The 27695-nt window shown below is 46.7% G+C and overlaps 1 protein-coding gene across 1 annotated transcript in view; it reads left to right on the top strand.

Annotated features, from left to right (window-relative positions):
* TRIO (trio Rho guanine nucleotide exchange factor) overlaps window positions 1-27695 on the top strand; it is a 3555343-nt gene that overhangs the window by 2401824 nt on the left and 1125824 nt on the right. The window contains 2 exon segments of the mRNA XM_077269474.1: window positions 2628-2776; window positions 7576-7642. Coding sequence (XP_077125589.1) covers window positions 2628-2776; window positions 7576-7642 — 216 coding nt within the window.

Below are 27695 nucleotides of genomic sequence, written 5' to 3'. Positions count from 1 at the left end.
GTTTGGGGGTTTATATTTCCTCCCTAACTCTGTCCCTGCTTCTGACTAACTGCAGCAACACCTCTCCCTATGCTCAAATTGGCAGAAGTAAGATGGCGGTCGGCGTGCACGCCCCTTTATAACCCCTGTGACGCCGCAGACAGCAAGCCAATCACTGCCATGCCCTTCTCTAAGATGGTGGGGACCGAGACCTATGTCATCACGCTGCCCACACTCTGCGTCCTCATTCATTGGCTGAAAAACGGCGGTAACAGCGTCATATGAAACGCGACTTTGGCGCTCTGATCGTGTACCGCATGGCCGATCCCACACTAGGATCGGTTCGGGTTTCATGAAACCCGACTTTGCCTAAAAGTCGCCGATTTATGAAAATGACCCATCCGTTTCACTCAACCCTACTGCTGAGAAATAAGATTTTTAAGCTTGCTTAAATGTAACCTGTCATGTCCAGAAACACTATTTACGGACACACATGGGGTTAATCTGCAGATAGATAGCATTAAAATTAGGTTGCCTTACTGGAGCAGTGGCTACAAAGAAAAACTAACTTCTAACCTTCCTTTATTGCTTGCTTACAGTTAGGGCCGGACTGGCCATTTGGCAATTCTGGCAAATGCCAGAAGGGCCTGTCTGGTTGTGGGCTGCCTTGTCTGCTACATTGTTCACAGAATCGATGTTCTTAAGACAACCATACTGTTAATAGCTGTGACGAAAGTATCATTAGAAATATTGGTCTTATAGTAAATCTTGCTTTCCTGTATGCAGGGTAATGATAGTAATATATCCCATCTGGTGCTTGGGGATAGGGACAGCATGGGCCTATGTGATTTCAAATGCCAGGGTTGAATTTCAGCCCCAGTCCATACCTGCTTACAGTCATATGGGTGGTGGAGGGAGCTGTTGGTCACTGCTCACTGCACAAATGAGCACAGCACTCCCCCCCACTTTGACAGCCTTCTCTATGTGCAGTGTAACCGCTCCCTGCACCACCCGTATGAGTGAATGAGACTGACTACATTGAGGATATGGGTTCATTATCTCCCTGTAGCCATTGCTTTATTAAGGCATCCTAATATGACTTTAAGGCTATTTACTTGCAGATTGTCCCTAAATTTTGTAACTGCACAGGTTCCCTTTAAAAAAAATCAGCTCATCTGACATTTTGCTCCCTCTTTGGGTGATTGCCAGCCTCTTTAGGCTGATGGATTATCATGAAACAAGTGTTTGTTTTTAGGGTTTGCTTTAATGAGTCCCTATGATTAAAGGGAATCTGTCACCTCATTTTTCGCATATAAGCTGCTGCCACTGCCATCAGGGGCTTATCTACAGCATTCTGTAATGCTGTAGATAAGCCCCCAATGTAACCTGAAAGAGAAGAAAAATAAGTTAGATTATACTCACCCAGGGGCGGTCTGGGTCAGATGGGCGTCGCAGGTCCGGGTCCGGCGCCTCACATCTTCATGTGATGGTGTCCTCTTCCTTGCTTCTGTCGCGGCTCATACGCAGGCGTAATTCTCTGCCCTGTTGGCGGCAGATCGAAGTACTGCAGTGCGCAGGTGCCACAAAAGCTCAGAGAGGCCCAGCGACACGAAGCAAGAAGAATGACGACATCATATGAAGATGGGAGGCACTGGACCTGCGACGCCCATCGGACCCAGACCGCATCAGACCACCCCTGGGTAAGTATAATCTAAAGGTACCTTCACACGAAGCGACGCTGCAGCGATAGCGACAACAATGTCGATCGCTGCAGCGTCGCTGTTTGATCGCTGGGGAGCTGTCACACAGACCGCTCTCCAGCGACCAACGATGCCGAGGTCCCCGGGTAACCAGGGTAAACATCGGGTTGCTAAGCGCAGGGCCGCGCTTAGTAACCCGATGTTTACCCTGGTTACCAGCGTAAAAGTAAAAAAAACAAACAGTACATGCTCACCTGCGCGTCCCCCAGCGTCTGCTTCCTGACACTGACTGAGCTCCGGCCCTACAGCACAGCGGTGGCGTCACCGCTGTGCTTTCACTTTCACTTTAGGGCCGGCGCTCAGTAAGTGTCAGGAAGCAGACGCTGGGGGACGCGCAGGTGAGTATGTAGTGTTTGTTTTTTTTACTTTTACGCTGGTAACCAGGGTAAACATCGGGTTACTAAGTGCGGCCCTGCGCTTGGTAACCCGATGTTTACCCTGGTTACCAGTGTAAAACATCGCTGGTATCGTTGCTTTTGCTTTCAAACACAACGATACACGGCGATCGGACGACCAAATAAAGTTCTGGACTTTATTCAGCGACCAGCGACATCACAGCAGGATCCTGATCGCTGCTGCGTGTCAAACTAAACGATATCGCTAGCGAGGACGCTGCAACGTCACGGATCGCTAGCGATATCGTTACAAAGTCGTTTCGTGTGAAGGTACCTTAACTTGTTTTTCTTATCTTTCAGGTTACATCAGGGCTTATCTACGGCATTACAGACTGCTGTAGATAAGCCCCTAATGGCGGTGGCCGCAGCTTATATGCTAAAAATGAGGTGACAGATTCCCTTTAAAGGAGAAGGTTAAAGGGATCATATAGAATTAAATAGTGAACACTAAAGTCATCCTATATTCTTGAAATCACTTTTGCTTACTCTACAGGCTTTAGAAGACCGTCCAAGTTTTCTTCAAGTAGATCAAGGTGACAGCAGTAGCCCTTCTTTTAATCCTTCAGATATATCTCTACTGTCTTCTGCCTCTCCAATTGAAGAGATGGAGGAAAGGAAATCCAGCTCCTTAAAGAGACGACAGTAAGGAAAATGACATTAGCTTATATTATTTTATTCTTAACTTTTCATTATGTGCTCTTTGACAGCAATTAAAGGGGTTATGCCACCTTCATATAAAATATATATTTGTTTATAAAGAAAATGCTATTAAAAATTTTGGTCAGAGGATATTTAAGTTTATTATTAGGATGGTGCCCTCTAGATTTAGTAATAGTGCCTGTCCCTAGGCTCTTTGTATGTACAGTAGCTGTTCTTTAGTGATTCGGCATGCGTAGAAAAATGTATTCTCCAGTGACAATAGCTGCCTTAAATTTCATTCTCCTCCCGCCCACTGCCGCACCTCTTCCTTCAGCTCCACCTACGTCTGCATGCGTCCTGCATACACTATTTTAACATTAGATACGCAGGCCATGTGGATGTATGCGGATGCCTCCGCTTATATTGTTTTGACGCTGCGCCGACCGCAAAAAAATGCAACATGTTGCATTTGACGCAGGTCAGCGCAGCGTCAAGATGACGCATGCGGAGGCATCCGCATACATCCGCATGGCCTGCGTACCCAATGTTAAAGATAGGGTATGCAGGACACATGCAGACGTAGGTGGAGCAGACGGAAGAGGTGCGGCAGTGGGCGGGCTTAACGGAGGAAGAATGCTTTCATACACAGCCCTGCTGAACGCAAGTCTGAAACCAGCCTAAGAGAGATGGCTGAGATTTAGTACTATATTTTTACAGCTACAATGATAGCAGAATAAAGATTTACTGCTCATGCTGGAACACCAGTTATATACAAAGTACAATGAGACAGGCATCATTATTAATTATACAGCACTATCCTTACAATAAAATAATACATCTCTTCATCACCATGTCCTATTTTTAATAGGAGGAGGAATTGATAAAATACAATTTTTTTCATAAATAAAAAAATATATTTAAACCCCTGTAAATTTGAATGTATAAACCACAACAGTATAATTATCAGTAGAATCTGTAAACAGATTGCAAAGCCTGTTCACTTTTTTTTTTGTTACACACTATATAACCCTCACAACTTTAGTCAGGGAAGTTGATAATGAACTGCTCAATTTTGTGACTCTCTGTCTCATGTCATGTTTGAAATTGTACTTACTACTTCTACAAGTGTCAGCACGCTTTTACATATTGAAGTAGTGTTATTGCCATTTTGTTGACTCCATAACGACTAGACAATCTTGAGAATTCTAACAAAAGATCAGACTGGAAGTGTTTGTGGTGTCGCTGGAGAAATTTAGTAAGCTGCAAAATTATATTTCTGGGAAAATGCTACAGTCCTACAGCTTATTACCGTATATACTCTAGTATAAGCTGACCTGAGTATAAGTCGAGGCACCTAATTTTGCTACAAAAATCTGGAAAAACTTATTGACTCGAGTATAAGCATAGGGTGGGAAATGCAGCAGCTACTGATAAATTTCAAAAATAAAAATAGGTACCAATAAAAGTAAAATGAATTGAAATATCAGTAGGTTAAATGTTTTTGAATATCCATATTGAATCAGGAGCCCCATAAGATGCTCCATACAAAATACGCCCCATTTAGTGTTCCACAAAGTTCATGATGGGCCCCATAAGATCATCCATATTAAAATATGCCCCATATAATGCTGCACAAAGGATACTGATGGCCCCATAAAATGCTCCATATTAAAATATGCCCCATATAATGCTGTATAAAGGTTAATGATGGCCCCATGAGATGCTCCATACAAAAATATTCCTCATATAATGCTGCACAAAGGTTAATGATGGCCCCATAAAATGTTCCATATTAAAATATGCCCCATATAATGCTGCACAAAGGTTAATGATGGCCCCATAAAATGCTCCATATTAAAATATGCCCCATATAATGCTGCACAAAGGATAACGATGCCCCGTAAGATGCTCCATACAAAAATATGCCCCATATAATGCTGCACAAAGGTTAATGATGGCCCCATAAAATGCTCCTTATTAAAATATGCTCCATATAACGCTGCACAAAGGTTAATGATGGCCCCATAAGATGCTCCATACAAAAATATGCCCCATATAATGCTGCATAAAGGTTAATGATGACCCCATAAAATGCCCCATATTAAAATATGCCCCATATAATGCTGCACAAAGGATAATGATGCCCCATAAGATGCTCCATACAAAAATATGCCCCATATAATGCTGCACAAAGGTTAATGATGGCCCCATAAAATGTTCCATATTAAAATATGCCCCATATAATGCTGTACAAAGGTTAATGATGGCCCCATAAAATGCTCCTTATTAAAATATGCCCCATATAACGCTGCACAAAGGTTAATGATGGCCCCATAAGATGCTCCATACAAAAATATGCCACATATAATGCTGCATAAATGTTAATGATGACCCCATAAAATGCCCCATATTAAAATATGCCCCATATAATGCTGCACAAAGGATAACGATGCCCCGTAAGATGCTCCATACAAAAATATGCCCCATATAATGCTGCACAAAGGTTAATGATGGCCCCATAAAATGCTCCTTATTAAAATATGCCCCATATAACGCTGCACAAAGGTTAATGATGGCCCCATAAGATGCTCCATGCAAAAATATACCCCATATAATGCTGCATAAAGGTTAATGATGGCCCCATAAGATGCTCCATACAAAAATATGCCCCATATAATGCTGCATAAAGGTTAATGATGGCCCCATAAGATGCTCGATATTAAAATATGCCCCATATAATGCTGCTGCAATTAAGAAAAAAAAAGACATACCTCTCGTCGCTGCCCGCTGCTCCTCAGCGTCGCCGGCTCTCTGCAATGACTGTTCAGGCAGAGGGCTTGCACTAACCACGTCATCTCGCCCTCTGACTTGACCGTCACAGCCAGAGGACGCGGAAGACACAGCGCGGCGGTGGAACGGGGACAGGTGAATATTGCTTGGCTCACCCTCCCCCAGTCCTACTCACCCTCCTGGCGCTGCATATCAGTCCCTCCATCTCAGTCCCTCCATCTCGGGCATGGACATCTCTTCCTGTCTTCCTTCCTGTGCTGAGCGGTCAGTGATATCTCTCATCAAAGTAATAAATATGCGCTTCACGCCTATGGGAGTGGAGACGCGTGCATATTCATTACTTTAATGAGCGGTACCACGTGACCGCTCAGCACAGGAAGGAAGACAGGAAGAGAGATGGTGGCGCCCGAGATGCAGGGACTGATATGTGATATGCAGCGATGACACCAGGAGGGTGAGTATGATGTCTTCTGCTCCCCCATCCCCCGTCGGCAATGACTCATTTATAATCCGAGAGGGGCGTTTTCAGCACAAAAAAGTGCTGTAATTCTCTGCTTATACATGAGTATATACGGTATCTATTTGAATGAGAGAATTAAGAGATTGTAACCACAAGCGGCATACATGTCCGATAGTAATTGAATAGCTATAGAAACTAAAATGAGATGTGCAAAGACAAGATTAAATATAAATTGTATGAAACTTTATTAACAAAGTTATATATTATAAAAGGTGGAAGGGGAAATAAATACAGTATCTAACGCGACAGACACAAATATACAAAGTGGATGAGCCTTAGAAGGAGAAAATTAGTCTAAAAGATGAAGATTCTGTAAAATGGTCAAGTATGAATGGCAGGCATGGAAAAGGGCACAATTACAATACTACCATGCACATATCGGTAAATGATTATACAGTAGATGTAAGCATGGTGTAAAAATACAGGTTAAAGTGGCAACGATATTAAAATCCAAAGGAATCAAAATACAAAATATGCAAGGTGCAGTAGTAAAAGTAGTAATCAGGACAGATAATCAACAAAGCATATTGGGGTACCGTCACACGCTGCAGCGATAGCGACAGCGATGCCGATCGCTGCAGCGTCGCTGTGTGGTCGCTGGAGAGCTGTCACACAGACCGCTCTCCAGCGACCAACGATGCCGAGGTCCCCGGGTAACCAGGGTAAACATCGGGTTACTAAGCGCAGGGCTGCGCTTAGTAACCCGATGTTTACCCTGGTTACCAGCGTAAAAGTAAAAAAAACAAACAGTACATACTCACCCAGCGTCCCCCAGCTTCTGCTTCCTGACACTGACTGAGCTCCGGCCCTAACAGCACAGCGGCTTTCACTTTCACTTTAGGGCCGGCGCTCAGTCAGTGTCAGGAAGCAGACGCTGGGGGAGGTATGACGCTGGGTGAGTATGTACTGTTTGTTTTTTTTTACTTTTACGCTGGTAACCAGGGTAAACATCGGGTTACTAAGCGCGGCCCTGCGCTTGGTAACCCGATGTTTACCCTGGTTACCAGTGTAAAACATCGCTGGTATCGTTGCTTTTGGTGTCAAACACAACGATACACAGCGATCGGACGACCAAATAAAGTTCTGGACTTTATTCAGCGACCAGCGACATCACAGCAGGATCCTGATCGCTGCTGCGTGTCAAACTAAACGATATCGCTAGCGAGGACGCTGCAACGTCACGGATCGCTAGCGATATCGTTTAGTGTGACGGTACCTTTGGAGGTCTACCACCAATGACCTGATGCACGTTTCAGTGATGCTTCTCTCCCTCTCCCTTGGGAGAGAGAGGCTTCAGCATTCATCTGTCTCATCTGTCTCTGTCTCTGGTATAGTTTTCATATTATTAGCAAGCTTCTGTTTCTTCTAGTGTGATTATTGAATTAGGGTGTAGTGGATATGTTTTATATTAAGTAAAGTCTGTAGATTTTATCTTGAACTTTTGCGTTTGTGAATTTTTTAATATTGTTAACATCAATTCCATTGCTCTCAGTTATGTGTTACAGGAATTACTCGATACAGAACGGGATTATGTGAAGGACCTTGGCTATGTGGTTGAGGTAATTAAGAAGCACAATTGAAATGTCACATTTTTTATGTGTTTTTGAATCCAGACTACCTTATTTTCTGGTGTATAAGACAACTGGGCATATAAGACGATCCCCTACTTTTCCATATAAAATATGGAGTTTGGGGTATACTCGCCATATAAGACGGGGGTCATCTTATACACCCAGTCATCTTATACGGCGTGTGCGGTCCGGATGGCTCCCAGGGTCTGGAGGAGAGGAGACTCTCATTCAGGCCCTGGGATCCATATTCATGTAAAAAAAAGAATAAAAATAAAAAATATGGGTATACTTACCCTCCGACGGCCCCCAGCTATCTGCGCTGCAAGCGGCGGCCTCCGTTCCTAAGGATGCATTGAGCGAATGACATTAGATGATGTCACGGTCGCTTGACCGTGACGTCATCTAAGATCCTTCGCTCAATGCATCCTTAGGAACGGAGGCCGCCGCTTGCACCGCTGAGAGCCGGGGGCCGTCGGAGGGTAAGTATATCCCATATTTTTTATTTATTTATTTTTTGCATGAATAGGGATCCCAGGGCCTGAATGAGAGTCTCCTCTCCTCCAGACCCTGGGAACCATCCAGGACCGCTCCCTGCACACGCCGTACCAGGCGTATAAGACGACTCCCGACTTTTGAGATGATTTTCAGGGGTTAAAAAGTTGTCTTATACGCCACAAAATACTTTTCTTTAAGCTAAGCATGCTAATATGAGTGCATAAGAAAAAATGCTGCAGCAACACATATAATGAGCCTGATTTGTCAAAGCTGTTATGCCAGAATTCTACCATAAAGAACTTTGAAAAGTCACAACATTTTGGTGCATTTTGAGGCTGCGGTAAAATTTAGAAACTTTTAACGTTCTCACGTAATTTTTGCTCAGTTCTGACAAAGTGGGTGAAGCTAAAGATGAATTGGGCATGGCGCCTACTGCTTGTCAAATTCATGACTAGTTTGTGTTCGTTAAGCCATAAATCTTAAGCCAGCTGGGACTGCAGTAGAATATGTGGTGATGTGAACACAGTTGCATTCCATTCATCTAACGCTCCTGATAAATGAAAAGTTGTATGCTCTGACTTCCTCTTAATATCTGATTCGTCGGAAGGCAGGTACAGTAATGCCAGCACTGTCTGGGCACAGGTCTCACATGAGCTAACAATCTCACGTGTGCCCCGGGAGAGCAAGTGACGACACTGCTGGAACACTGATATCATTAAAAGTGGGTATAAGTGGACAAACCTTTTAAAGACGTGGAGATTAGTGATGAGCGAATTTGTTCTGAAAATGATTGCATAAATTAAGCACGAATATGGCACATTGGGATTCGTGATCAGAAACACGAGCAAAATTTTATAAAATCAGAAAAAAACGGTAACATTCAGGAAAAAGTAAGGGAAAATATTTGCGTTGTCACAAAAGTATTTCCAGCACTTTACTAATGATAATGGTGGTGTATCATGAGCGTTTGGCGCGTGTTTGATGAGGGGAGAGGGTTTGCAGAGCTCAGAGGCGCGGCGTTCTTGTAAACAGTCTTTTTTTTTGTGTGCACATTGCGGCTAGCCAATCAGGGCGCAGGAAGCACCCACAATGTCCTGACACAACGGCTTGTGTCACTGGCTGCTGAAATCATATGTCCCTCTCCATAAATAGCGGACATCTTGTTTTAGTGCCACTTTGACACTGTAACAGTGCAGCGCAGATTTTAGTTAGTTAGCTAGGCAGTTGTATATTAGTCAGATAGTGTAGCTAGCTAGTGTCCAGTGTGGCTGTTAAATTTATCTTGCTTTTTTTTGCCATTAGTGAGTGCCACAGACAAAGCCAGCATGGCACATGTCCTACAAGTGTGTTGTGCACTGCTTCTATTGTGCCCCATGCACGACTATAGCATTCTAATTCAAATTTTCATTAGCTAAATGTGAAAAAGCCTGCTGTATCCCAGATTTTAGCTAGTTAGCTAGGTGGTTGTATATCAGTCAGATAGTGTAGCTAGCTAGTGTCCAGTGTTCCAGCTTCTTTGAATCCAAAAATTTATTAGAAAATGCTTCTTAAAAAACCATAAAACCATGGCAATGGCAGAGTTCACATGGCAAGCTATAGTTATGCGTTTCAAACGCTCAAGGTGTCCTTTATCAAACTATACATGAACAGGTCCTATATGGGTATGTTTCCACGGTAAGTAAACGCTGCTTGTTTGACGCTGCAGCGTCAAACAAGCAGCGTCCAGATGTTCCAGCATAGTGGAGGGGATTTTATGAAATCCCGTCTCCACTATGCGTGGAAACCCGCACGCGGCGGCCCTGCGACTCCGGACATGCTGCGCGTCTTTTCAGATCGCAGCATGTCCGTACACCTTGCGGGGATGCAGCGTCCCCGCAAGGCATATCACAGGGCCCTATGGCGAGGGGTGCGATGATCCCGGATGTGTACTGTACACATCCGGCACCATCGCGTCCCAGAAAGGGGGCGGGGCTTAGCGCCGGGCGGCTTCGCCGCTGCGGCGATACCGCCGGCCATCCTGAGCGTGGAGACATAGCCTATGGCTTTTATACAAAATGAGACCAATACAAGAGTGATTTCAAATCACATGACAAACTTGCTAATCACATTAAAATTCCATGTGCAAAAAAAAAAAGGGGAAGAAGAGGGGGAAGCAAAGGAAAGGGTTAGAAACAAGAGAAAAACTATGAAATACATAAAATCATGTCATTACATGCGTATACTTTGACAAAAAAAATGAATAATGGAACACAAATTCCTTGCGACCATTCAGACCCGCAGGATGGCATGTTCCGAAATAAAAAATCCAAAATGCCTCTCTGGTCATTAGAAGTCTCTTGATGTTTCCTCCTCTCAGTTGATGTGCAATGCGTTCTATCCCAGAAATCTTAAATTAAGCAGTACTTCTTTGATGACATTGAATAAAATTCCTGGATACAAATGAAATGACACGATTTGAACTTGAAAGAGAAAAAATGTCTGTTATACAGTGGGGGAAAAGTATTTGGTCAGCCACCAATTGTCCAATTTCTCCCACTTAAAAAGATGAGAAGCCTGTAATTGACATCATAGGTAGACCACATCTATGAGTCAAAAAGAGAAAACAAATCCAGAAAATCACATTGTCTGATTTGGCAACATTTATTTTGCAAAATATAGTGGAAAATAATTATTTGGTCACCTAAAAATACGCAAGATTTCTGGCTCTCACAGACCTGTAACTTCTTCTTTAAGAGGCTCATCTGTCCTCCGCTCATTACCTGTAGTAATGGCACCTGTTTGAACTTGTTATCAGTATAAAAGACACCTGTCCACAACCACAAACAGTCACACTCCAAACTCCACTATGGTGAAGACAAAAGAGCTGTCGAAGGACACCAGAAACAAAATTGTAGCCCTGCACCAGGCTGGGAAGACTGAATCTGCAATTGGAAAGCAGCTTGGTGTGATGAAATCACCTGTGGGAGCAATAATAAGAACATTTAAGACATACAAGACCACTGATAATCTCCCTCAATCTGGGGCTCCACAAAAGATCTCACCCCGTGGGGTCAAAATCATCACAAGAACCATGAGCAAAAATCCCAGAACCACATGGGACCTACTAAATGACCTGCATAGAGCTGGAACCACCGTAACAATAGCTACCATCAGTAACACACTACGCCAGCCACCAGGAACTCAGATCCTGCAGTGCTAGACGTGTCCCTCTGCTTAAGCCAGTACATGTCTGGGCCCATCTGTAGAATTCTAGAGAGCATTTGGATTATCCAGAAGAGTATTGGGATAATGTCATATGGTCTGATGAAACCAAAGTAGAACTGTTTGGTAGAAGCAAAACTCTTCATGTTTGGAGGAGACAGAATGCTGAGTTGCATCCAAAGAACACCATACCTACTGTGAAGCATGGGGGTGGCAACATCATGCTTTGGGGCTGTTTCTCTGCAAAGGGACAAGGACGACTGATCCGTGTACATCAAAGAATGAATGGGGCCATGTTGTGAAATTGGATTCTGGGCTCCCCCGGTGGCCACTTGTGGAATTGTACTTGTGTGCATCATCCCCTCTGTTCACCTGCTCCTATCAGGATGTGGGAGTCGCTATATAACCTTGCTCCTCTGTCAGTTTCATGCCGGTCAACAATGTAATCAGAAGCCTTTCTGTGCATGTTCCTGCTACTAGACAACTCCCAGCTAAGTTGGACTTTTGTCCTTGTGTGTTTTTGCATTTTGTTCCTGTTCACAGCTGCTGTTTCGTTACTGTGTCTGGAAAGCTCTTGTGAGCGGAAATTGCCACTCTGGTGTTATGAGTTAATGCTAGAGTCTTAAAGTAATTTCTGGATGGTGTTTTGATAGGGTTTTCTGCTGACCATGAAAGTGCCCTTTCTGTCTTCCTGCTATCTAGTAAGCGGACCTCGATTTTGCTAAACCTATTTTCATACTACGTTTGTCATTTCATCTAAAATCACCGCCAATATATGTGGGGGCCTCTGTCTGCCTTTTGGGAAAATTTCTCTAGAGGTGAGCCAGGACTGTCTTTTCCTCTGCTAGGATTAGGTAGTTCTCCGGCTGGCGCTGGGCATCTAGGGATAAAAAAACGTAGGCATGCTACCCGGCCACTTCTAGTTGTGCGGCAGGTTTAGTTCATGGTCAGTATAGTTTCCATCTTCCAAGAGCTAGTTCTCATATATGCTGGGCTATGTTCTCTCGCCATTGAGAATCATGACAGTTTGACCGGCCTAAAAAAGGGTTAAATTACTGGCTGAGAAAGGAGAGAAAAAAGAAGTCTGCTACAATTTTTTTTTTTTTTTTTTTTTTTCCTCTAGTTCTGAGTGTGCTCTTAATTGAATCACTTGCTAGTCTGCCTATACTGCAGCCTTCCTCTCTTTCTCTCCTTCTAATCCTTGAATGGCTCTGTGTTCACCTGTTTCAAATGGATCTTCAGAGTGTAGCTACAGGTTTGAATAATCTCGCCACAAAGGTACAAAATTTGCAAGATTTTGTTGTTCATGCACCTATGTCTGAGCCTAGAATTCCTTTGCCTGAATTCTTCTCGGGGAATAGATCTCACTTTCAAAATTTTAAAAATAATTGCAAATTGTTTTTGTCCCTGAAGTCTCGCTCTGCCGGAGACCCTGCACAGCAGGTCAGGATTGTAATTTCCTTGCTCCGGGGCGACCCTCAAGACTGGGCTTTTGCATTGGCACCAGGGGATCCTGCGTTGCTCAATGTGGATGCGTTTTTTCTGGCCTTGGGGTTGCTTTATGAGGAACCTCATTTAGAGCTTCAGGCGGAAAAGGCCTTGATGTCCTTGTCTCAGGGGCAAGATGAAGCTGAAATATACTGCCAAAAATTCCGCAAATGGTCTGTGCTTACTCAGTGGAATGAGTGCGCCCTGGCGGCGATTTTCAGAGAAGGTCTCTCTGATGCCATTAAGGATGTTATGGTGGGGTTCCCTGTGCCTGCGAGTCTGAATGAGTCCATGACGATGGCTATTCAGATCGATAGGCGTCTGCGGGAGCGCAAACCTGTGCACAATTTGGCGGTGTCTACTGAGAAAACGCCAGAAAATATGCAATGTGATAGAATTCTGTCCAGAAGCGAGCGGCAGAATTTTAGACGAAAAAATGGGTTGTGCTTCTATTGTGGTGATTCAACTCATGTTATATCAACATGCTTTAAGCGTACTAAGAAGCCTGACAAGTCTGTTTCAATTAGCACTTTACAGTCTAAGTTTATTCTATCTGTGACCCTGATTTGTTCTTTGTCATCTATTACCGCGGACGCCTATGTCGACTCTGGCGCTGCTTTGAGTCTTATGGATTGGTCCTTTGCCAAACGCTGTGGGTATGATTTAGAGCCATTGGAGGCTCCGATACCTCTGAAAGGGATTGACTCCACCCCATTGGCTAGTAATAAACCACAATACTGGACACAAGTGACTATGCGTGTTAATCCGGATCACCAGGAGGTTATTCGCTTTCTGGTGCTGTATAATCTACATGATGTTTTGGTGCTGGGATTGCCATGGCTGCAATCTCATAACCCAGTCCTCGACTGGAGAGCTATGTCTGTGTTAAGCTGGGGATGTAAAGGAACTCATGGGGACGTACCTTTGGTTTCCATTTCATCATCTATTCCCTCTGAGATTCCTGAATTCTTGTCTGACTTTCGTGACGTTTTTGAAGAACCCAAGGTTGGTTCACTACCTCCGCACCGGGAGTGCGATTGTGCCATAGACTTGATCCCGGGTAGTAAATACCCTAAGGGTCGTTTATTTAATCTGTCTGTGCCTGAACACGCGGCTATGCGAGAATATATAAAGGAGTCCTTGGAAAAGGGACATATTCGTCCTTCGTCATCTCCCTTAGGAGCCGGTTTTTTCTTTGTGTCTAAGAAAGACGGCTCTTTGAGGCCGTGTATTGATTATCGACTTTTGAATAAAATCACGGTTAAATATCAATATCCGTTACCACTGCTTACTGATTTGTTTGCTCGTATAAAGGGGGCCAAGTGGTTCTCTAAGATTGATCTCCGTGGGGCGTATAATTTGGTGCGAATCAAGCAGGGGGATGAGTGGAAAACCGCATTTAATACGCCCGAGGGCCATTTTGAGTATTTGGTGATGCCTTTTGGTCTTTCAAATGCCCCTTCAGTCTTCCAGTCCTTTATGCATGACATTTTCCGCGATTATTTGGATAAATTTATGATTGTGTATCTGGATGATATTCTGATTTTTTCGGATGACTGGGACTCTCATGTCCAGCAGGTCAGGAGGGTTTTTCAGGTTTTGCGGTCTAATTCCTTGTGTGTGAAGGGTTCTAAGTGTGTTTTTGGGGTTCAAAAGATTTCCTTCTTGGGATACATTTTTTCCCCCTCTTCCATCGAGATGGATCCTGTCAAGGTTCAGGCTATTGGTGATTGGACGCAACCCTCTTCTCTTAAGAGTCTTCAGAAATTTTTGGGCTTTGCTAACTTTTATCGTCGATTTATTGCTGGTTTTTCTGATGTTGTAAAACCATTGACTGATTTGACTAAGAAGGGTGCTGATGTTGCTGATTGGTCCCCTGATGCTGTGGAGGCCTTTCGGGAGCTCAAGCGCCGCTTTTCTTCCGCCCCAGTGTTGCGTCAGCCTGATGTTGCTCTTCCTTTTCAGGTTGAGGTCGACGCTTCTGAAATCGGAGCTGGGGCGGTGTTGTCGCAGAGAAGTTCCGACTGCTCCGTGATGAGACCTTGTGCTTTTTTTTCCCGTAAATTTTCGCCCGCCGAGCGGAATTATGATATTGGGAATCGGGAGCTTTTGGCCATGAAGTGGGCTTTTGAGGAGTGGCGTCATTGGCTTGAGGGGGCCAGACATCAGGTGGTGGTATTGACTGACCACAAAAATTTAATTTACCTTGAGTCTGCCAGGCGCCTGAATCCTAGACAGGCGCGCTGGTGGTTGTTTTTCTGTCGGTTTAATTTTGTGGTGTCTTACCTACCGGGTTCTAAGAATGTTAAGGCGGATGCCCTTTCTAGGAGTTTTGAGCCTGACTCCCCTGGTAATTCTGAGCCCACAGGTATCCTTAAAGATGGAGTGATATTGTCTGCCGTTTCTCCAGACCTGCGGCGGGCCTTGCAGGAGTTTCAGGCGGATAGACCTGATCGTTGCCCACCTGGTAGACTGTTTGTTCCTGATGATTGGACCAGTAGAGTCATCTCTGAGGTTCATTCTTCTGCGTTGGCAGGTCATCCTGGAATCTTTGGTACCAGGGATTTTGTGGCAAGGTCCTTCTGGTGGCCTTCCCTGTCACGAGATGTGCGAGGCTTTGTGCAGTCTTGTGACGTTTGTGCTCGGGCCAAGCCTTGTTGTTCTCGGGCTAGTGGATTGTTGTTACCCTTGCCTATCCCGAAGAGGCCTTGGACGCACATCTCGATGGATTTTATTTCGGATCTGCCTGTTTCTCAGAAGATGTCTGTCATCTGGGTGGTGTGTGACCGTTTCTCTAAGATGGTCCATCTGGTTCCCTTGCCTAAGTTGCCTTCTTCTTCCGAGTTGGTTCCTCTGTTTTTTCAAAATGTTGTTCGTTTGCATGGTATTCCGGAGAATATCGTTTCTGACAGAGGGACCCAATTCGTGTCTAGATTTTGGCGGGCATTCTGTGCTAGGATGGGCATAGATTTGTCTTTTTCGTCTGCTTTCCATCCTCAGACTAATGGCCAGACCGAGCGGACTAATCAGACCTTGGAGACATATTTGAGGTGTTTTGTGTCTGCGGATCAGGATGATTGGGTTGCTTTTTTGCCTTTGGCGGAATTCGCCCTCAATAATCGGGCCAGCTCTGCCACCTTGGTGTCCCCGTTTTTCTGTAATTCGGGGTTTCATCCTCGATTTTCCTCCGGTCAAGTGGAATCTTCGGATTGTCCTGGAGTGGATGCTGTGGTGGAGAGGTTGCATCAGATTTGGGGGCAGGTGGTGGACAATTTGAAGTTGTCCCAGGAGAAGACTCAGCTTTTTGCCAACCGCCGTCGTCGTGTTGGTCCTCGGCTTTGTGTTGGGGACTTGGTGTGGTTGTCTTCTCGTTTTGTCCCTATGAGGGTTTCTTCTCCTAAGTTTAAGCCTCGGTTCATCGGGCCGTACAAGATATTGGAGATTCTTAACCCTGTGTCCTTCCGTTTGGACCTCCCTGCATCCTTTTCGATTCATAATGTTTTTCATCGGTCATTGTTGCGCAGGTATGAGGTACCGGCTGTGCCTTCCGTTGAGCCTCATGCTCCGGTGTTGGTTGAGGGTGAGTTGGAGTACGTTGTGGAAAAGATCTTAGACTCTCGTGTTTCCAGACGGAAACTCCAGTATCTGGTCAAATGGAAGGGATACGGTCAGGAGGATAATTCTTGGGTCACTGCCTCTGATGTTCATGCCTCCGATCTTGTCCGTGCCTTTCATAGGGCTCATCCTGATCGCCCTGGTGGTTCTGGTGAGGGTTCGGTGCCCCTCCTTGAGGGGGGGGGTACTGTTGTGAAATTGGATTCTGGGCTCCCCCGGTGGCCACTTGTGGAATTGTACTTGTGTGCATCATCCCCTCTGTTCACCTGCTCCTATCAGGATGTGGGAGTCGCTATATAACCTTGCTCCTCTGTCAGTTTCATGCCGGTCAACAATGTAATCAGAAGCCTTTCTGTGCATGTTCCTGCTACTAGACAACTCCCAGCTAAGTTGGACTTTTGTCCTTGTGTGTTTTTGCATTTTGTTCCTGTTCACAGCTGCTGTTTCGTTACTGTGTCTGGAAAGCTCTTGTGAGCGGAAATTGCCACTCTGGTGTTATGAGTTAATGCTAGAGTCTTAAAGTAATTTCTGGATGGTGTTTTGATAGGGTTTTCTGCTGACCATGAAAGTGCCCTTTCTGTCTTCCTGCTATCTAGTAAGCGGACCTCGATTTTGCTAAACCTATTTTCATACTACGTTTGTCATTTCATCTAAAATCACCGCCAATATATGTGGGGGCCTCTGTCTGCCTTTTGGGAAAATTTCTCTAGAGGTGAGCCAGGACTGTCTTTTCCTCTGCTAGGATTAGGTAGTTCTCCGGCTGGCGCTGGGCATCTAGGGATAAAAAAACGTAGGCATGCTACCCGGCCACTTCTAGTTGTGCGGCAGGTTTAGTTCATGGTCAGTATAGTTTCCATCTTCCAAGAGCTAGTTCTCATATATGCTGGGCTATGTTCTCTCGCCATTGAGAATCATGACAGGGCCATGTATCATGAGATTTTGAGTGCAACCCTCCTTCCATCAGCAAGGTCATTGAAGATGAAACATGGATGGGTGTTTCAGTATGATAATGATCCCAAGCTCACCACCAGGGCAACGAAGGAGTGGCATCGTAAGAAGCATGTGAAGGTCCTGGAGTGGCCTAGCCAGTCTCTCGACCCCATAGAAAACCTTTGGAGGGAGTTTAAAGTCCGTGTTGCCCAGCGACAGGCCCAAAACATCAGAGATCTGCTTGGAGGAATGGGCCAACATACCAGTAGCAGTGTGTGCCAAACTTGTGAAGACTTACTGAAAACATTTGAACTCTGTCATTGCAAAAAAAGAATATATAACAAAATATTGAGATGAACTTTTGTTAATGACCAAATACTTATTTTCCACCATAATTTGCTAAATAAATCTTGCCAAATTAGACAAGGTGATTTTTTGGATTTGTTTTCTCATTTTGACCCTCATAGTTGTGGTCTACCTTTGATGTCAAATACAGGCCTTTCTCATCTTTTTAAGTTGAAGAACTTGCACAATTGGTGGCTGACTAAATTCTTTTTTATTCTGTCTCCCATGACAGCACCACAAGAGGGGATCCACCCTTCAGGGACAGAAATCCTACAGACATACAAAGGGCGGCACCTCTCTCCCGCATCAGTTAGTTTCCTGTCCCTGACAGGTGAACCTCTTCAGACATACCTGTGGAAGAAGGTAGAAGATTGAAGAAGATATTCCCAGGCCCAGCTGGTTGACTCAAGGCAGTGGGTCCCCTGCCTCGGCCTGTCCGGTGTCCTGGAAGTGCCATATTGGGTCCAGGGGGACTGCACATGTGAGCTACAGCAGGCAAGCAGCCTCCGGGTAGGAGAGCTGGCTTGAAGATGGTCCCACGCTAGGGTGTAGGTGAGTATGCAGTTGCGGTGGTGTATGGCCTCTGGGGCTGCATCCAGGCTCGCAGCGGTGATCCCTTTGACGGCCGAGCGCATCCAGGCGGTGGTGACCAGTGGCGGAATGCAGCAGGGCGCGCTCTGTGGCGTGGCCAGGGGCGTGTGCTGTGGTTTCCGGTGTGCCCTTGTGACATGGCCGGGGCACGACCTTGGTGACGCGGCCGGGGTGCAGCTTCAGTGTCGCGTCGGGAGCATGCGCTGTGGAATTCGGGGTGCGCCAGGGTGGCGCAGTCAGGCAGGTTTTGGTAATGCAGCCAGGGCACACACTGTGACGCAGCTGGCCGGGGCGAAGCCAGGAGATATGGCAGCCACGGTGGAGAGTCCGGGAGTGCAGTTCCTGGGGCTGTGGGCAGGGGCGCCTGGGGCCAGACGTCGCTGGTTGGGCCATAAGATTTGATTGTTTGGGCTGGGTGGGGGGGTCGCCGAGCATGCATGTGCCGGGGGTGCAGTCGTGGGGACAGGGGCACGGCCGACATAATGCAAAGAAAACACCAGGCAGGCCACATGGAGGACCTGCTACCAGGGGCGGTGCCGGATCGGGGGGGGAGCCAGAAGTATTTAGCGAAGCCAGGACAAAGGCCAGGTGCTTCTAGATCCATATTCTGGCCAAGACATGGAGCCACCAGAGCAGCAACAGGTGCAGCAGCTTTCACCTATGTAGCAGCAACAATTTCACTGAGAAGCCCCATGTGAGGACCCAGTGATGACCACATAGTGACTTAGGAGGGGGTCGTGTGGGTGAGAGAGAGTGTCTGGTCAGAAGAGTTCCAGCAAACTTGATGAGTCTCCAGACCATAAGGAGGGTCCTTCGGCTGAGAAATGTTCCCCACGTATTCCAGTACCATTCAGTTTCATGTTACTGGTAAGTGATCTTCGTGAAAGTTAAACACAAGAAGTTCGCGGTTTGTGGAGCTCTGCTACCAGATTCCTATGGGAAGAAACTATGCCAACCATTCATTTATCAGATGGTAGCGGAAGAGACACCAGACTTTGCGTCCAGCTTGAGGGACCTTGTTAGGGCAGAGGTTAAGGAATCAGTAAGATCCCTTTCCCAGGAAGGTGTCCGTAGAGATAGAAGGCCCAGGTCCCCATTATCAGATAGTGACAGCAGCTCAGGTGAGATTGTGTCTGCTTCTTCTGCTTCGACTGCATCATTGTCAGAGGCTCGGTCAAACCATTCTTGCTTTCCTGTCGATCAGATGAACAAGCTAGTAAAGGCGGTCAATAGTGCATTGGGCATTGTAGAACCCACAATATCATCAGTGCAGTGCTTAAATTAGAGTTCCAAGTAATTCTTCAGGATAGGGTCATGGTAACTCCCACTCGTTTCTCACCAGCAGAGCATCAGGCACTAGAGTCGGAAGTTCAGGAACTTTGTCACAAAGTAGTCTTGGTGGAGGTTCCTGTGTCAGAAAGAGGAAAGGGGTTTTACGCCCCCTCTTCCTGATTTAGAAACTGGACGGTTCTTATCGGACCATTATTAATTTGAGAGGTGTGAATAAATTCTTGGTGGTGCGTTCCTTTAAGATGGAGTCTGTGAAGTCAGCAATAAAATTGCTCTTCAAAGGTTGCTTCATGGTAGTGTTGGACCTAAAGGACAGTTACTACCACATACCTATACATGCAGATCACCAGCTGTTCCGTGTCACTGGAAGGTGTGGTAAGACATTTTCAGTTTAGAGCCCTCAATTTTGGTCTCGCCATTAGGGTTGAGCGACTTTCATTTTTTTAAGATCGAGTAGGGTTTTGGGAAACCCGATTTTGTCCAGAGTCGAGTCGAGTGCAGTCGGCCGATTGTCGCTAAAAGTCGGGGATCGACCGAAACACGAAACCCAATGCAAGTCAATGGGGAAGCATAGTCGGCTGTGAGTGGAGGCCAGGAAAACACCTACAGTGCCCATTTTAATGCCAAAAACATCCATTCTTGTTTCTGAAGCTTGCCAATCGTAATTAACTTTATAATAATAGTTGGGCATAGGGAATTGGGGGTCATTTGGCAAAAGTTGTGGGGGGAGTAGGGCTGGCTCAAGTTTTTCGTGGGCCCAGGAAATGCGGACTACGTCACGGCGGTGGAGCAGGGAGAGGTAAGTATTTCAACGTTGCAAGTGCTGTGATCCTGAGCAAGCAGGGGGGGGCCCACTCGTTCGCATTGGCACTGGCACAGGGCCCCTCAAAGTACGGCGGTGTGTTTGCATGGCGGGGGCGCCTCCCACCAGCAGCGACACTTTTGCGTACTCTGAGGGGCCCTGTGCCAGTGACATCGCCAACGAGTATGCCCCCCCACCTGATGAAGTAACCTGCACTTTCATCTGCACCTTCCTCTTTGTCCCTGTGTAAGGTGGTATAACATGCGGGAAGGGGAACCTTACTTTCAGCAGGGTCAGATTCTGGCTGTGTAGAGTACAAGGGGAATGTAGTGGTCTAGGTCAATGTACCAGCAGACTCATTTAGCAGTGGCTGGGCAATGGGCAGGATGAGGAGGAAACAGATATAGGGCCAAAGAATAAAGTAGGCTAAATGCAGTTCAAAATTTGTAACAGGACTAAACAGGCGGCATTGCTTTGTTCAGTGGAGTAGCAAACCCAAGAGCAGCAGACACTGTTTCAAGGGCCTAACCACACTAGTAGGCCAAATGCAGTTTAATATCTGATAGTATAGGGCGAAAGCCAGAATGTGGAAGCTCAGCTTTGTTCAGTTGAGGACAACACCAGGGAGGGGCAGACACCTTTAGTAGGCCGGAAAAGCCTATTGCATTTTTTAAAATGGTAATTTGGAACAGAAGGTTGAAGCTCAGCTTTATTCAGTTGAGGACAACACCAGGCAGGGGCACACAGACAGACACCTTTAGTAGGCCGGTCACCCAATTGCATTTTTAAAATGGTAATTTGGAACAGAAGGTTGAAGCTCAGCTTTATTCAGTTGAGGACAACACCAGGCAGGGGCACACAGACAGACACCTTTAGTAGGCCGGAAAAGCCTATTGCATTTTTTAAAATGGTAATTTGGAACAGAAGGTTGAAGCTCAGCTTTATTCAGTTGAGGACAACACCAGGCAGGGGCACACAGACAGACACCTTTAGTAGGCCGGAAAAGCCTATTGCATTTTTAAAATGGTAATTTGGAACCGAAGGTTGAAGCTCAGCTTTATTCAGTTGAGGGCAACACCAGGCAGGGGCACACAGACAGACACCTTTAGTAGGCCGGTCACCCAATTGCATTTTTAAAATGGTAATTTGGAACAGAAGGTTGAAGCTCAGCTTTATTAAGTTGAGGACAACACCAGGCAGGGGCACACAGACAGACACCTTTAGTAGGCCGGAAAAGCCTATTGCATTTTTTAAAATGGTAATTTGGAACAGAAGGTTGAAGCTCAGCTTTATTCAGTTGAGGACAACACCAGGCAGGGGCACACAGACAGACACCTTTAGTAGGCCGGAAAAGCCTATTGCATTTTTTAAAATGGTAATTTGGAACAGAAGGTTGAAGCTCAGCTTTATTCAGTTGAGGACAACTTGAATTAAGGACTGCAGACAGACTTTGCAGGCTGTCCCCTGTGTGGACCATGCATCCAATACATTAACCCATTGAGCCACAAAGGACACGTAACCTTCCGTGGCCAGGCCTACAGGTCCATGTGTCTGTTGTCAGGTATACCTTTGGACTGACAAATTGACAGAATGCAAGGACAATGCGGTCTTTAACATGCAGGTGAAGGGGTGGGATGGCTTTTCTCCCAAAAGAATTGTCAACTGGGTAGCTCATAGCGTGGTACATCGTAGTCCATCCTGGCTTTATTAATATTAAATTAAATCAAAAAATAGGCTCTAGCCACTTTATAATTGGTTCCAGGGGTACACGGGCAGCAGTGGTCTGGTCAGTGGAGGCCTAGTGGAAGGAGGGACCGCAGACAGGCTTCAGAGGCCTAACATAATAAAATGGGCTGGCTGTAGGCACTTTATAATAGGTTCCAGGGGTACACGGGCAGCAGTGGTCAGGTGAGTGGAGGCCTAGTGGAAGGAGGGACCGCAGACAGGCTTCAAAGGCCTAACATAATAAAATGGGCTGGCTGTAGGCACTTTATAATAGGTTCCAGGGGTACACGGGCAGCAGTGGTCTGGTCAGTGGAGGCCTAGTGGAAGGAGGGACCGCAGACAGGCTTCAGAGGCCTAACATAATAAAATGGGCTGGCTGTAGGCACTTTATAATAGGTTCCAGGGGTACACGGGCAGCAGTGGTCTGGTCAGTGGAGGCCTAGTGGAAGGAGGGACCGCAGACAGGCTTCAGAGGCCTAACATAATAAAATTGGGCTGGCTGTAGGCACTTTATAATAGGTTCCAGGGGTACACGGGCAGCAGTGGTCAGGTGAGTGGAGGCCTAGTGGAAGGAGGGACCGCAGACAGGCTTCAAAGGCCTAACATAATAAAATGGGCTGGCTGTAGGCACTTTATAATAGGTTCCAGGGGTACACGGGCAGCAGTGGTCTGGTCAGTGGAGGCCTAGTGGAAGGAGGGACCGCAGACAGGCTTCAGAGGCCTAACATAATAAAATGGGCTGGCTGTAGGCACTTTATAATAGGTTCCAGGGGTACACGGGCAGCAGTGGTCAGGTGAGTGGAGGCCTAGTGGAAGGAGGGACCGCAGACAGGCTTCAAAGGCCTAACATAATAAAATGGGCTGGCTGTAGGCACTTTATAATAGGTTCCAGGGGTACACGGGCAGCAGTGGTCTGGTCAGTGGAGGCCTAGTGGAAGGAGGGACCGCAGACAGGCTTCAGAGGCCTAACATAATAAAATGGGCTGGCTGTAGGCACTTTATAATAGGTTCCAGGGGTACACGGGCAGCAGTGGTCAGGTGAGTGGAGGCCTAGTGGAAGGAGGGACCGCAGACAGGCTTCAAAGGCCTAACATAATAAAATGGGCTGGCTGTAGGCACTTTATAATAGGTTCCAGGGGTACACGGGCAGCAGTGGTCTGGTCAGTGGAGGCCTAGTGGAAGGAGGGACCGCAGACAGGCTTCAGAGGCCTAACATAATAAAATGGGCTGGCTGTAGGCACTTTATAATAGGTTCCAGGGGTACACGGGCAGCAGTGGTCTGGTCAGTGGAGGCCTAGTGGAAGGAGGGACCGCAGACAGGCTTCAGAGGCCTAACATAATAAAATTGGGCTGGCTGTAGGCACTTTATAATAGGTTCCAGGGGTACACGGGCAGCAGTGGTCAGGTGAGTGGAGGCCTAGTGGAAGGAGGGACCGCAGACAGGCTTCAAAGGCCTAACATAATAAAATGGGCTGGCTGTAGGCACTTTATAATAGGTTCCAGGGGTACACGGGCAGCAGTGGTCTGGTCAGTGGAGGCCTAGTGGAAGGAGGGACCGCAGACAGGCTTCAGAGGCCTAACATAATAAAATGGGCTGGCTGTAGGCACTTTATAATTGGTTCCAGGGGTACACGGGCAGCAGTGGTCTGGTCAGTGGAGGCCTAGTGGAAGGAGGGAGCGCAGAAAGGCTTCAAAGGCCTAAAATAACAAACAATAGGCTCATGGCAGTTTTACATCGGTTACATGGATACACAGGCAGCTTGGTGGTGAGTGGAGGAGTAGTGCAAGGAGTGTCTGTCCCAGTACTCCCAAAATATAAATAGATGTTAATGTATCGCAAAACAACCAAAACAAAAAAAAAGGTGGCATACTTTGGTACAGGGGTGGGCTCATCTGCTGAGTTTCTGACATAGTAATTTGGCAGTAACTATTTAATGGTGCCAATATAGGACACAGACACAGACAACTTTAAGTTGCATCATAGATGTCTACAAATTTGTATTGTCAGTGCCAGACATTGAATGATGTCAGCGAATAGACTAAAGATTGGTGGAGCTGTGCGACATAATTTTGCACGTGGTAGAGCCCATTTTGAGCTGGGGTAGGGGGGAACTCTCTTGAGGCCGGCGGGACCGCCCCAGGGCCACTCATGTTACAACGGTGTGTCTGACGTTGGGTGCGCACCACCACCGCCAGAGACACTACATTGTACTATGAGGGCCCCAGTAGCAATGCCGTCAACCAAAAGTGAGCACACCCACCTCTTCAGACAAACAGCAGTCTCACGGGTGCTTGCGCCAAGTCGCGATACCACGGCCCCGTGTGGGGAGTTTGGCCATTTAGGGAGGTGTAAACATGTCGTATGCTGTACAATCATCTGCAGCAAATTAGACATTAGAAAAGTAATTCACAGGCAAGAGCTTTTCATAGGAAAGCTAGGTGTCGGCCGGGCAAGGTGGGGCAAAAGATTTCGAAATCCAGTTGTGGTTCATTTTAATGAATGTTAGATCGTCAACATTTTGGGTAGCCAGACGAGTCCTTTTTTCGGTTAATATTGAACCTGCAGCACTGAATACTCTTTCTGATAGGACACTTGCTGCCGGGCAAGCAAGCTCCTGCAATGCATATTCTGCCAATTCTGGCCAGGTGTCTAATTTGGAGGCCCAGTAATCAAATGGGAATGACGGTTGAGGGAGAACATCGACAAGGGATGAAAAATAGTTAGTAACCATACTGGACAAATGTTGTCTCCTGTCACTTTCAATTGATGCAGCAGTACCTGTCCTGTCTGCGGTCATAGCAAAATCACTCCACAACCTGGTCAGAAAACCCCTCTGTCCAACGCCACTTCTGATGTGTGCACCCCTAACACTCCTAGTCTGCTGCCCCCTGGAGCTCGTGTGAGAACGATCACGTGCGCTGTGTGCTGGGAATGCCTGAAGCAAACGGTCAACAAGAGTTGATTGTTTGGTTGCTAATATTAGTTCCAAGTTCTCATGTGGCATAATATTTTGCAATTTGCCTTTATAGCGTGGATCAAGGAGGCAGGCCAACCAGTAATCGTCATCGTTCATCATTTTCGTAATGCGTGTGTCCCTTTTTAGGATACGTAAGGCATAATCCGCCATGTGGGCCAAAGTTCCAGTTGTCAAATCTCCGGTTGTGATTGGTTGAGGGGCAGTTGCAGGCAAATCTACGTCACTTGTGTCCCTCCAAAAACCAGAACCCGGCCGTGACACACAACCAATTTCCTGTGCCCCCGGGAAAGGTTCCGCATTAAAAATATACTCATCCCCATCATCCTCCTCGTCCTCCACCTCCTCTTCGCCCGCTACCTCGTCCTGTACACTGCCCTGACCAGACAATGGCTGACTGTCATCAAGGCTTTCCTCTTCCTCTGGTGCAGACGCCTGCTCCTTTATGTGCGTCAAACTTTGCATCAGCAGACGCATTAGGAGGATGCTCATGCTTATTACGGCGTTGTCTGCACTAACCAGCCGTGTGCATTCCTCAAAACACTGAAGGACTTGACACATGTCTTGTATCTTAGACCACTGCACACCTGACAACTCCATGTCTGCCATCCTACTGCCTGCCCGTGTATCCTCCCACAAATAAATAACAGCACGCCTCTGTTCGCACAGTCTCTGAAGCATGTGCAGTGTTGAGTTCCACCTTGTTGCAACGTCTATGATTAGGCGATGCTGGGGAAGGTTCAAAGACCGCTGATAGGTCTGCATACGGCTGGCGTGTACAGGCGAACGTCGGATATGTGAGCAAAGTGCACGCACTTTGAGGAGCAGGTCGGAGAACCCAGGATAAGTTTTCAATAAGCACTGCACCACCAGGTTTAAGGTGTGAGCCAGGCAAGGAATGTGTTTCAGTTGGGAAAGGGAGATGGCAGCCATGAAATTCCTTCCGTTATCACTCACTACCTTGCCTGCCTCAAGATCTACTGTGCCCAGCCACGACTGCGTTTCTTGTTGCAAGAACTCGGACAGAACTTCCGCGGTGTGTCTGTTGTCGCCCAAACACTTCATAGCCAATACAGCCTGCTGACGCTTGGCAGTAGCTGGCCCATAATGGGACAACTGGTGTGCAACAGTGTCATCTGCCGATGGAGTGGTTGGCAGACTGCGTTCTGTGGAAGAGCTGTAGCTTCTGCAGGAGGACGAGGAGGAGGAGGAGGAGGGGGTGCGAACGCCTACAGCCAACTGTTTCCTAGACCGTGGGCTAGGCACAACTGTCCCTAAATTGATGTCGCCTGTGGACCCTGCATCCACCACATTCACCCAGTGTGCCGTGATGGACACATAACGTCCCTGGCCATGCCTACTGGTCCATGCATCTGTAGTCAGGTGCACCTTTGTACTCACAGATTGCCTGAGTGCATGGACGATGCGCTGTTTAACATGCTGGTGCAGGGCTGGGATGGCTTTTCTGGAAAAAAAGTGTCGACTGGGTAGCTCGTATCGTGGTTCAGCGTACTCCATCAGGGCTTTGAAAGCTTCGCTTTCAACTAACCGGTAGGGCATCATCTCTAACGAGATTAGTCTAGCTATGTGGGCGTTAAAACCCTGTGTACGCGGATGCGAGGATAAGTACTTCCTTTTTCTAACCAGAGTCTCATGTAGGGTGAGCTGGACTGGAGAGCTGGAGATCGTGGAACTTTCGGGTGTGCCGGTGTACATGGCAGACTGAGAGACGGTTGGAGACGGTATTGTTTCCGCCGGTGCCCTAGATGCAATATTTCCTCCTACAAAACTGGTGATTCCCTGACCCTGACTGCTTTTGGCTGGCAAAGAAACCTGCACAGATACTGCCGGTGGTGCGGAAAATGGTGGCCTTACAGTGACGGAAGGGATGTTGCGTTGCTGACTAGCTTCATTGGCCGAGGGTGCTACAACCTTAAGGGACGTTTGGTAGTTAGTCCAGGCTTGAAAATGCATGGTGGTTAAGTGTCTATGCATGCAACTAGTATTTAGACTTTTCAGATTCTGACCTCTGCTTAAGCTAGTTGAACATTTTTGACAGATGACTTTGCGCTGATCAGTTGGATGTTGTTTAAAAAAATGCCAGACTGCACTCTTCCTAGACTCGGATCCCTTTTCAGGGATTGCAGACTGAGCTTTAACCGGATGGCCACGCTGTCCTCCAACAGGTTTTGGCTTTGACACGCGTTTTGGGCCAGATACGGGCCCGGCAGATGGAACCTGTTGCGATGTTGATGCCTGCTGCGGCCCCTCCTCCACCTCCGCTTCTGAACTACTGCCGCCTGCACCCTGTTCCTCCAATGGCTGCCAATCGGGGTCAATAACTGGGTCATCTATTACCTCCTCTTCGAGCTCGTGTGCAACTTCGTCTGTGTCACTGTGTCGGTCGGTGGTATAGCGTTCGTGGCGGGGCAACATAGTCTCATCAGGGTCTGATTGTGGATCTGTACCCTGAGAGGGCAATGTGGTGTCTGAGTCAAAGGAGCAGCATAGTACTCTGGCTGTGGCTGTGCATCAGTGCACTCCATGTCAGAATCTACTTGTAATGGGCATGGCCTGTTAAATG

Source organism: Ranitomeya variabilis, chromosome 6, assembly GCF_051348905.1.
Source record: "Ranitomeya variabilis isolate aRanVar5 chromosome 6, aRanVar5.hap1, whole genome shotgun sequence".
Lineage (NCBI taxonomy): Eukaryota > Metazoa > Chordata > Amphibia > Anura > Dendrobatidae > Ranitomeya > Ranitomeya variabilis.
The sequence above is the reverse complement of the archived record's forward strand: the minus strand, read 5'-3'. Positions and strand labels throughout refer to the sequence as shown.